The sequence below is a fragment of the Cherax quadricarinatus genome, chromosome 31 (assembly GCF_038502225.1).
Source record: "Cherax quadricarinatus isolate ZL_2023a chromosome 31, ASM3850222v1, whole genome shotgun sequence".
Lineage (NCBI taxonomy): Eukaryota > Metazoa > Arthropoda > Malacostraca > Decapoda > Parastacidae > Cherax > Cherax quadricarinatus.
Window position 1 is genome coordinate 21,234,378 of NC_091322.1, and position 12,169 is coordinate 21,246,546.

The 12,169-nt window shown below is 40.6% G+C and overlaps 1 protein-coding gene across 1 annotated transcript in view; it reads left to right on the forward strand.

The window, feature by feature from the left end:
• Positions 1-708: 708 nt before the first annotated feature.
• Positions 709-12,169, forward strand: part of LOC138853473 (uncharacterized) — a gene marked incomplete at its 3' end in the record, with an annotated part of 47,238 nt that continues 35,777 nt past the window's right edge. Inside the window, 2 exon segments of the mRNA XM_070090245.1 lie at positions 709-800; positions 2,381-2,449. Coding sequence (XP_069946346.1) covers positions 2,395-2,449 — 55 coding nt within the window.

A 12,169-nucleotide genomic window follows, 5' to 3' on the forward strand; every position in this document is an offset into this window, starting at 1 on the left:
GGTCTTGAGTGGTAACGGTAAGATCTCTGGTATTGAGTGGTAACTGTAAGACACATGAGCTCCAATTCTCAATTATTTCATTTGTTTTATTAAATGCGATTATTGAAAAAAATATTTTCCTAAATTTGAATCTAATGATTTTGTTCATTCTTCTTAAGTTAATTTACTCTATTTACAAACATTATTGCATTCCGGGTTTCACCCGAAGACCTGAAGACCAATTATTAACTCAACTTCGACTTAAAAATCACTAATATATATATATATATATCTATATATATATATATATATATATATATATATATATATATATATATATATATATATATATATATATATATAATTCAGCCCTGGACAAGGATAATGGAATGTGGTAGATTATTTACAATATATATAATGGAAATTGCTAAACCTACATGTACTGGTCATACAGCATCTCGGGGAATGGGATGCAATCAGTTTTAATCTGAAGATTAGGACCTGCATTAACTTCTTAGGTATCTTTGGGAATATGATGGATAAATGTGTAGTTGGGAATGTGGACTGGAGAGGATCCTGCCTAGTATGGGCCAGTACTACTGCTGCAATATTCCTCTATGTGTTCTAATGAAAGGGAGTTTATCAATATTTATTTGGATTAAGTGCCCTTCACCAGAGCATCAAGTCCCCCCCCCCTTCCCTTGTAGGAAGGAGGGGAGAAGAGTGGGTTCGCTGGTATAGTCTCAGTGTCCGCCACACTCCAGATACAGGCACCCAACAAGCAACATCAACCTCGTCTATCTTACTCATCACAGCACATTGTGAGGATAACTTTAACCAAATTCTTGTATACTATCAGCACGTTTGTGGTTTTATTACAATCTAAAATTCATGAACACATCGTCTTGCTAGTTTGTTGTGCTTTTTTATATTTATGGTTATAATTACAGTAGACCGTTATTTAGCACGAGTTTATTTGGCACGATTTGAGTATAGCACGATTGAAGAATTGCGGCATAGTTTTATGTAACACGTTTATGTTCAGTTTGCGGGAAGGGAAAAAAAAAAACTTTCCTTTTCCTCAAGCGGCCGCCTTGTTGTGGTTCAGCTGGGGAGACCTCCAGCCGTCCCCAGCCCCCCCCCCGGACACCACCCCACCATCAAAGCATTCTTACTTCATACGTGTCCAGTACAACCTCTCTGCTACAAGCTTGTGATTGTGAACTGTGTTTTGATCTTTTAATTGCTATATCTTGTATCTACCAAACAATCATGACACCCAGTAAGCATACAAGTGTTGCTCAAAGTGGCAAGAAGGAAACAAAGATATTAGACAAGACATCCTGTGGCCATAATGAAGTGTTATTTTGTACACATAAAAAAAGGTAAACATAAGTTTGTGTGACTGGCTGACTTACTGACTGAATGACTGACTGACTGACTGACTGCTTACTGAATGACTGACTGAGTGACTGACTTACTGAGTGACTTGACTGACTTACTGAATGATTTGACTGACTTACTGAATGATTTGACTGAATGGCTTGACTGACTTACTGAATGACTTACTGAATAAATTGATTGACTTACTAAATGACTTGACTGACTTACTGAATCACTTGACTGACTTACTGAATCGCTTGACTGACTTACTGAATCACTTGACTGACTTACCGAATGACTTGATTGACTGACTGACAAAGTTAGACACTCCAGTACAACCAACAACTTCAGTACCAGAACCTCTACCATCCACCTCAGACCAGTAGGGCCACAACATAACTCTCCACTCTCTTCACAATCATCCACAAACACCAGCACCCACAATTTAAGGTAAGAAATACTATTATTTCTGTTACATTTGTAGTCTTAAGCACGAAAAACAATATAATACATCACAAGAATGAACTACAGTTACATATTCACTTTTATTTTTGTAAGATGTGGAGGCCTAGAAAAAAGTTGTTTGGCTTTTCTGGGGCTCTCAGGTACGTAACCCTATTTTTCCCATAAGTTCTTCAGTTCATTTAACAAGGTTTTACCTAACACGGTGTTTTCCGGAGCGTAACTACCGTGTTAAATAACGGTCTACTGTATTACCATAATTTTTAAAAGGGTGGAATAGTAAGCTAGTGGAAGCCTTCTGTCAGATGACGATATGCTCCGGCGGAGGGTCATCGTATAATTAAGACCTGCGTCAGTAAGCAAATGACCTGTTTTCTGACGAATCATACCTAACCTAACCTGTTATGTTTGATGATCTTAAGTACTGGCTCTAGACGAGATTTATTAATGGACTGCTGTTGTTTTTGCACTCACTCAAACTGCTCTTGTCTTTGTAAATCATACAATTTTTTATATATGCTAGTTAATTAACATCCAGTGACTTTTTTCTCCTCAGCAACAGAAGCAGACATGATTCCTGCCAGACTTACTAAGTTGTTAGTGCTCGCCTCCCTCTTAATAGCAGGCAAGTTATGCACTCATAACGTTTTAGTGCTGTAGTGAAATGCGATCCTAAATAGTTTTAGCGTTTAAGAACTGAGTGTCTTTCCTTTCATGATTTTTTGATCTTTTAAAGGGATTTACAATAAGGATATTTTCCATTTAAAAATGACGTGTAGGCAATGTAGCATATATGGAATTCAGATATTTTTATCCACGTTAATTATTCATATTCTGTTGCAACTATATATTAAACAATTGCTTTGCGTTTGTGAGCGTCGGTTGGCAACTGAAAGGACTCTGGTGCAATCCATGGCAGGGTAAGACATATTGACAAGTCACCTAACAGTAAATATAGCTAGGAGTTAGCTTACTGTTGTGGGTCACCTCCTGTTTCATGGGTCTTGATTATCTTTAGTTATTATGACAGTGATGGAAGAGTTATTAATTATGGCAGACTATGTCTGACACCTTACAGATTTATGAGTGCATAAATAACAATAAGTCACAATACAGTGACTGGAACAATACACAAATAACCAGCACACAGGAGAGACCAGCTTATGACGACGTTTTGCTCCGACCTGAACCATTTCTTACGTCTGGGTTATGTGTGTAAAATTACTACTTAAAATATTATCGGCGTTATATACTGGGAGCGACACAGTAACCTCACAGTGACATACTAACCTCACAATGACACAGTAACCTCACAATGACACAGTAACCTCACAGTGACATAGTAACCTCACAATGACACAGTAACCTCACAATGACACAGTAACCTCACAGTGACATAGTAACCTCACAGTGACACAGTAACCTCACAATGACACAGTAACCTCACAGTGACATAGTAACCTCACAATGACACAGTAACCTCACAGTGACACAGTAACCTCACTGACATAGTAACCTCACAATGACACAGTAACCTCACAGTGACATAGTAACCTCACAATGACACAGTAACCTCACAGTGACACAGTAACCTCACAGTGACATAGTAACCTCACAGTGACACAGTAACCTCAGTGACACAGTAACCTCACAGTGACATAGTAACCTCACAATGACATAGTAACCTCACAGTGACACAGTACCTCACAGTGACACAGTAACCTCACAGTGACATAGTAACCTCACAATGACATAGTAACCTCACAGTGACACAGTACCTCACAGTGACACAGTACCTCACAGTGACACAGTAACTTCACAGTGACACAGTAACCTCACAGTGACACAGTAACCTCACAGTGACACAGTAACCTCACAGTGACACAGTAACCTCACAGTGACACAGTAACCTCACAGTGACACAGTAACCTCACAGTGACACAGTAACCTCGCAGTGACACAGTAACCTCACAGTGACACAGTAACTTCACAGTGACACAGTAACCTCACAGTGACACAGTAACCTCACAGTGACACAGTAACCTCGCAGTGACACAGTAACCTCGCAGTGACACAGTAACCTCACAGTGACACAGTAACCTCACAGTGACACAGTAACCTCACAGTGACACAGTAACCTCACAGTGACACAGTAACCTCACAGTGACACAGTAACCTCAGTGACACAGTAACCTCACAGTGACATAGTAACCTCACAATGACATAGTAACCTCACAGTGACACAGTACCTCACAGTGACACAGTACCTCACAGTGACACAGTAACTTCACAGTGACACAGTAACCTCACAGTGACACAGTAACCTCACAGTGACACAGTAACCTCACAGTGACACAGTAACCTCACAGTGACACAGTAACCTCACAGTGACACAGTAACCTCACAGTGACACAGTAACCTCACAGTGACACAGTAACCTCGCAGTGACACAGTAACTTCACAGTGACACAGTAACCTCACAGTGACACAGTAACCTCACAGTGACACCGTAACCTCGCAGTGACACAGTAACCTCGCAGTGACACAGTAACCTCACGGTGACACAGTAACTTCACAGTGACACAGTAACCTCACAGTGACACAGTAACCTCACAGTGACACAGTAACCTCACAGTGACACCGTAACCTCGCAGTGACACAGTAACCTCACAGTGACACAGTAACCTCACAGTGACACAGTAACCTCACAGTGACACCGTAACCTCGCAGTGACACAGTAACCTCACAGTGACACAGTAACCTCACAGTGGCACAGTAACCTCACAGTGACACAGTAACCTCACAGTGACACAGTAACCTCACAGTGACACAGTAACCTCACAGTGACACAGTAACCTCACAGTGACACAGTAACCTCACAGTGACACAGTAACCTCACAGTGACACAGTAACCTCGCAGTGACACAGTAACCTCACAGTGACACAGTAACCTCAAAGTGACACAGTAACCTCACAGTGACACAGTAACCTCACAGTGACACAGTAACCTCACAGTGACACAGTAACCTCACAGTGACACAGTAACCTCACAGTGACACAGTAACCTCACAGTGACACAGTAACCTCACAGTGACACAGTAACCTCACAGTGACACAGTAATCTCACAGTGACACAGTAACCTCACAGTGACACAGTAACCTCACAGTGACACAGTAACCTCACAGTGACACAGTAACCTCACAGTGACACAGTAACCTCACAGTGACACAGTAACCTCACAGTGACACAGTAACCTCACAGTGACACAGTAACCTCACAGTGACACAGTAACCTCGCAGTGACACAGTAACCTCACAGTGACACAGTAACCTCAAAGTGACACAGTAACCTCACAGTGACACAGTAACCTCACAGTGACACAGTAACCTCACAGTGACACAGTAACCTCACAGTGACACAGTAACCTCACAGTGACACAGTAACCTCACAGTGACACAGTAACCTCACAGTGACACAGTAACCTCACAGTGACACAGTAACCTCACAGTGACACAGTAACCTCACAGTGACACAGTAATCTCACAGTGACACAGTAACCTCACAGTGACACAGTAACCTCACAGTGACACAGTAACCTCACAGTGACACAGTAACCTCACAGTGACACAGTAACCTCACAGTGACACAGTAACCTCACAGTGACACAGTAACCTCACAGTGACACAGTAACCTCACAGTGACACAGTAACCTCACAGTGACACAGTAATCTCACAGTGACACAGTAACCTCACAGTGACACAGTAACCTCACAGTGACACAGTAACCTCACAGTGACACAGTAACCTCACAGTGACACAGTAACCTCACAGTGACACAGTAACCTCACAGTGACACAGTAACCTCACAGTGACACAGTAACCTCACAGTGACACAGTAACCTCACAGTGACACAGTAACCTCACAGTGACACAGTAACCTCACAGTGACACAGTAACCTCACAGTGGCACAGTAACCTCACAGTGACACAGTAACCTCACAGTGACACAGTAACCTCACAGTGGCACAGTAACCTCATAGTGACACAGTAACCTCACAGTGACACAGTAACCTCACAGTGACACAGTAACCTCACAGTGACACAGTAATCTCAGTCATTACTTATTTTGTGTTTAAACATCAACCTTCATCTTGTGTTATTTATTATAATCATGTGGGGAGCGCTAAACCCGTGGGGATTACACAGCGTCTTCGGGGGAGTGGAAGGTATTCAGGCTAAATTCAGGGAACCAGAGCACAGATCCAGTTCCCTAGATCAAGAGCTCCTCACCAGTGTCAAGGAACCTCTCTTGAGAGACTTCATCTTGTACGGAGGTCTCGTACGTTCCTCTGGAAAAAAAATGTATTGAAGGGAGGACCCTTGATGCTGGTGAAGGGCTCTTGATCCAAAACAATTAAACATTGTCTCACTTTGTTTTTAAATCAACCTTGATTACCATCCATTCCGCAGCTAGACCTCATCGGGGTCACATATATATATATATATATATATATATATATATATATATATATATATATATATATATATATATATATATATATATATATCTATATATATATATATATATATATATATATATATATATATATATATATATATATATATATATATATATATATATATATATATATATAATGTCGTGCCAAATTGGTAAAATTGGTGAATTAGCAAGAATTCATTTAAAATTACGTCCTTTCTAAAATTTTCTCTTTAATCTGGAGTATGCCTGAAGTAAAGCCTGATAGTACAGATGTCTATGCCATTCCTGGTTACACAGCCATACACAACTGTAGGCCAGACCAACAAGGGGGTGGCACAGCTATATACTACTCAGACCAACTAGAATGTATCACTAATACTTGCACAAGGGATGAACATGGGGAATATATAATAGCCAAATTCAAATCCAAATACCTACAAAAACCTCTCACAGTGATAAACATCTACAGAGTTCCACAGTCAAACATTAGCCAATTTAGTCAAAACCTAGGAAGTATGATGACTGATGCACGCATGAACAAAGATCACTTACTACTCTCAGGTGACTTCAATATAAATCTCCTGCAAGACCAGGACCCACACGTTACTGAATTCACAAACACAATGAGTAACTGTATGTTGCTACCAACAGTAACAAAACCTACAAGAGTTACAGAGACTAGTGTTTCCCTACTTGACCACATCTGGACCAACACCATATCCCCTTTAAAATCAGGCATAATTACAGATAATACCACAGACCACTACCCTACTTTTCTCATAACAACTCTTGGTAAAATACCCCAAGACACTACTAAAGTCACCTTCAGACTTCACAATGAGGCAGCCATTAATAACTTCACAACAGCAGTAGCAAACATTGACTGGCACACTGAGCTAGAAATCTATACAGATATTGACGAATGTATTAATAATTTTCTAAAAAAGACCCAATACCTCTATAACAAGCACTGCCCTATAAAAACTAAACAGATGACAGCTAAAGGACTGAACAGTCCCTGGCTAACACCCAGCATTCTCAAATCCATAAATACAAAACACCAATATGAAAAACAGTACAGAATGGGTCACATAACCAGAGACCAAACAAAACGTTACTCGTCAATCCTAACCAGCCTGATAAGAAGGGCAAAAAAATTGTATTATGAGAACAGATTATCCAACTTACGAGGTGATATAAAAAAGACCTGGAAAACCCTATCAGAAATTCTAGGATCAAAAAAGATATCACGAAATAGCGAAATAAAATTAGCAAAATCAGATGAACCCCAACTCCCACCAACAGAAACAGCAAACAGACTCAATGACTTCTTCTCCACTATAGGACAAAACCTTGCCAATAAAATCCCAAGCTCAGATACCCCACCAAATGACTACCTCACCGGCAACTACCCGAACACACTGTTCCTAGCTCCGACTAACCCATACGAAGTCTCCCTTATTATCAACACACTAAAAAACAAGGCAGGAGATTTAAATACCTTACCACCCTTTATATACAAAAAAGTGTCACAAGTGCTATCACCAATCATTGCAACACTCTTTAACAAATCCATTGAATCCTCCACCTTCCCTACAGTACTCAAAATAGCAAGGGTCACCCCGATCCACAAAGGAGGAGACCAAACAGAGTTGAATAACTATAGGCCAATATCCAACTTACACCCTCTCTCAAAAATCTTCGAAAAATTAATTCATAAACGAATCTACTCCTACCTTATCTCCCAAAACATACTCAACCCCTGCCAATTTGGATTCAGGCCTAATAAAAATACTAATGATGCTATTATACACATGCTAGAACATATATACACTGCAATAGAGAAAAAAGAAGTCCCACTGGGGATCTTCATTGACTTACGTAAAGCTTTTGATACAGTTAACCATGACTTGCTCCACGTAAAATTGTCACACTATGGTATAAGAGGGCACTCCCTCAACTACCTCAAGTCATACCTCAGCAACAGAAGCCAATATGTGTATGCAAATGGGGCAAACTCTTCTGCACAACCAATTACAGTTGGTGTCCCACAGGGAAGTGTCCTTGGCCCTCTTCTCTTTCTCCTATACATAAATGACCTACCAAATGCTTCGCAATTACTCAAACCCACACTATTTGCAGATGACACTACATACGTCTTCTCCCACCCGAGCCCAGTCACCTTAGCCAATACTGTAAATACCGAATTACAGAAAATATCTACCTGGATGAGGACTAACAAACTTACACTAAACATTGACAAAACCTACTTCATTCAGTTTGGTAACAGAGCTACAGATGTCCCTCTTAACATAATGATAAACGGATCACCTATCACAAAGCTAACAGAGGGAAAATTCTTAGGAATCCACCTTGATAATAGACTCAAATTTCATACACATATACAACAAATTTCTAAGAAAATTTCCAAGACTGTAGGCATACTATCGAAGATACGGTACTATGCTCCACAGTCAGCCCTCCTGGCCCTATATCACTCTCTTATTTACCCCTATCTCACCTATGGAATTTGTGCATGGGGCTCAACAACAAGTAACCATCTCAGACCACTAATTACCCAACAAAAGGCTGCAGTTAGAATGATAACAAATTCTCACTATAGGCAGCACACTCCACCAATATTCAATACACTAAACCTACTCACCATACAAAACATCCATACTTATTACTGCACCTATTACATACATAGAACACTTAACTCTGATATTAACCCTCCCCTCAAACATCTCCTTGCCAACCTCAACAGAACACATGACCATAACACAAGGCACAGATCACTCTTTGATGTTCCTCGTGTCCATCTCACGCTATGCAAAAACTCAATGCACATAAAAGGCCCTAAAATCTGGAATTCATTACCTGTAAATATAAAAGAAACACTACCTGTTTATAAATTCAAGTCTCTTCTCAAAGATCACTTACTCACCCAAAACCAAATAAATACTGAATAACTGAACCTTATAAATTGTATATCTTAAATGTTTCTCACAATTATATCACATAAATGTTAAACCTAAAACCCAATCTAACTTTATTATTTTTTAAATACACTACCTAACAGAATACTCCATTCTACTGAATGTACAACAATGCATACAACCATATGACCTGTCTTTGTAATACTCACTTGTGCTTTATAGTAATCTGTTTACATTAAAGTTTTATCAGTGATTTCATCATTGCTTAGTTAATCTTAAGTTAATTTTAAGCCAGCCCGTAATGCTATGCATAGTATAAGTGGCTTTGGCATGCTGCTCTTATCTGTATTTTTTGTACCTCTGTATGTGTGCTCAAATTTTTAAATAAATAAAAATAAATAAATAAATCAATGTTCCCGCGGCCTGGTCTGTGACCAGGCCTCATGGTGAATTAGGGCCTGATCAACCAGGCTGTTACTGTCGGTCACACGCAACCCGACGTATGAACCACAGACCGGCTGGTCAGGTACTGACTTTTGGTACCTGTCCAGCGCCTTCTTGTACACAGCCAGGGATCTATTGGTAATCCCCCTTATGTATGCTAGGAGGTAGTTGAACAGTCTTGGGCCCCACACATTTATTGTGTTGTCTTTTATTGTGCTAATGGCACCCCTGCTTTTCATTGGGAGAATGTTGCATCGTCTGCCGAGTCTTTTGCTTTCATAGGGAGTGACTTTCGTGTGCAAATTTGGTAATAATCCCTCTAGGATTTTCCAAGTGTATATAATCATGTATCTCTCCCGTCTGCGTTCTAGGGAGTACAGGTTCAGGACCTTCAAGCGCTCCCAGTAACTGAGTTATTTTTTTATCGCAGTTATGTGTGCCGTGAAAGGTGTTGTTAGTGGGCAGCAATATTCCAGCCCAGATAAAACAAGTGACCTGAAGAGTATCATCATGAGCTTGGCATCCCTAGTTTTGATGGTTCTCATTATCTATCCTGTCATTTTTCTAGCAGGTGCGATTGATACAATGTTGTAGTTTTTTAAAGTGAGATCCTCTGACATTGTCACTCCCAGGTCTTTTACTTAGTTTTTCTCTCTATTGTGTGGTTGGAATTTGCTTTATAATCCGATATAGTTCTAATTTCCTCAAGTTTTCCATATCGGAGAAATTGAAATTTCTCATCATTGAACTGAATTCATATTGTTTTCTGCAGCCCATTTAAAGATTTGGTTGATGTCCGCCCGGAGTCTTGCAGTGTCTTCGATGGAGGACACTGTCATGCAAATTCGGGTGTGATCCGCAAAGGAAGACACGGTTCTGTGGCTTGCATCCCTGTGTATGTCAGATACGAAGATGAGGAACAGGATGGGAGCGAGTACTGTGCCTTGTGGAACAGAGCTTTTCACCGTAGCTGCCACAGATTTTACTCTCTTTACTACTACTCTTTGTGTTCTATTTGTTAGGAAATTTTAGATCCATCTACCAACTTTTCCTGTTATTCCTTTATCACGCATTTTGTGCGCTATTAAAATTTGGTCACACTTATCAAAGGCTTTTGCAAAGTCTGTGTATACTACATGTGCATTTTGTTTTCTAGAGCATCCAGGACCTTGTCATAGTGGTCCAGTAGTTGGGACAGGCATGAGAGATCTGCTGTAAACACATGTTGCCCTGGGTTGTGTAACTGATGGGTATCTAGATGGGTGGTGATCTTGCTTTGTAGAACCCTTTCAAAGATTTTAGGTTTGAATCTAATAAATTCTGTGTCTTGCCCATAAAAAATTTATTTAGGCCTTCGACTCTCAGCCTGGTTAGCGGCTCGCTAAAAACTGAGTCAAACTGGGACTTGAGTAGCACCACTCTATCTCCTCAAAGTAGAGGCCCAATACTGGATGCTGTTCTCGACTTAGATTTGGCATAAGAAAAGAAACATTTTGGGTTTCTTTCAATTTCATTTTTGACTTTTAGTTCTTTCCGCGTTTCTTGACTCATGTCAAGATATATTGGCCTCTTTTAGCCACTCTGTTATTCATCGCCTTCGTCTGTATAGGGAGCGCCTTTCTCTTTTTAGTTTACATCTTCTCTTCATTTTCCTTAAAGGAATATGCCTTGAGCATAGGCTTTCTTCCCAGTTTATATAATTTAGGACCCGGTTGACTTGGTTTTTGGCATGGTAATTTTTCGTATCAGAAGTACTCACCTATTTGTACTCACCTATTTGTGGTTGCAGGGGTCGATTCATAGCTCCTGGCCCCGCCTCTTCACTGATTGCTACTAGGTCCTCTCTCTCCCTGCTCCATGAGCTTTATCATACCTCGCCTTAAAACTATGTATGGTTCCCGCCTCCACTACTTCACTTTCTAGGCTATTCCACGGCTTGACTACTCTATGACTGAAGAAATACTTCCTAACATCCCTTTGATTCATCTGAGTCTTCAACTTCCAATTGTGACCTCTTGTGTCTGTGTCCCATCTCTGGAACATCCCGTCTTTGTCCACCTCGTCTATTCCGCGCAGTATTTTATATGTCGTTATCATGTCTCCCCTGACCCTCCTGGCCTCCAGTGTCGTCAGGCCGATTTCCCTCAACCTTTCTTCGTAGGACAATCCCCGTAGCTCTGGGACTAGTCTTGTTGCAAACCTTTGCACTTTCTCTAATTTCTTGACGTGCTTGACTAGGTGTGGATTCCAAACTGGTGCTGCATACTCCAGTATGGGCCTGACGTAAATGGTATACAGAGTCTTGAACGAATCCTTACTGAGGTATCGGAACGCTATCCGTAGGTTTGCCAGGCGCCCGTATGCTGCAGCAGTTATCTGATTGATGTGCGCCTCGGGAGATATGCTCGGTGTTATACTCACCCCCAGATCTTTTTCCTTGAGTGAGGTTTGCAGACTTTG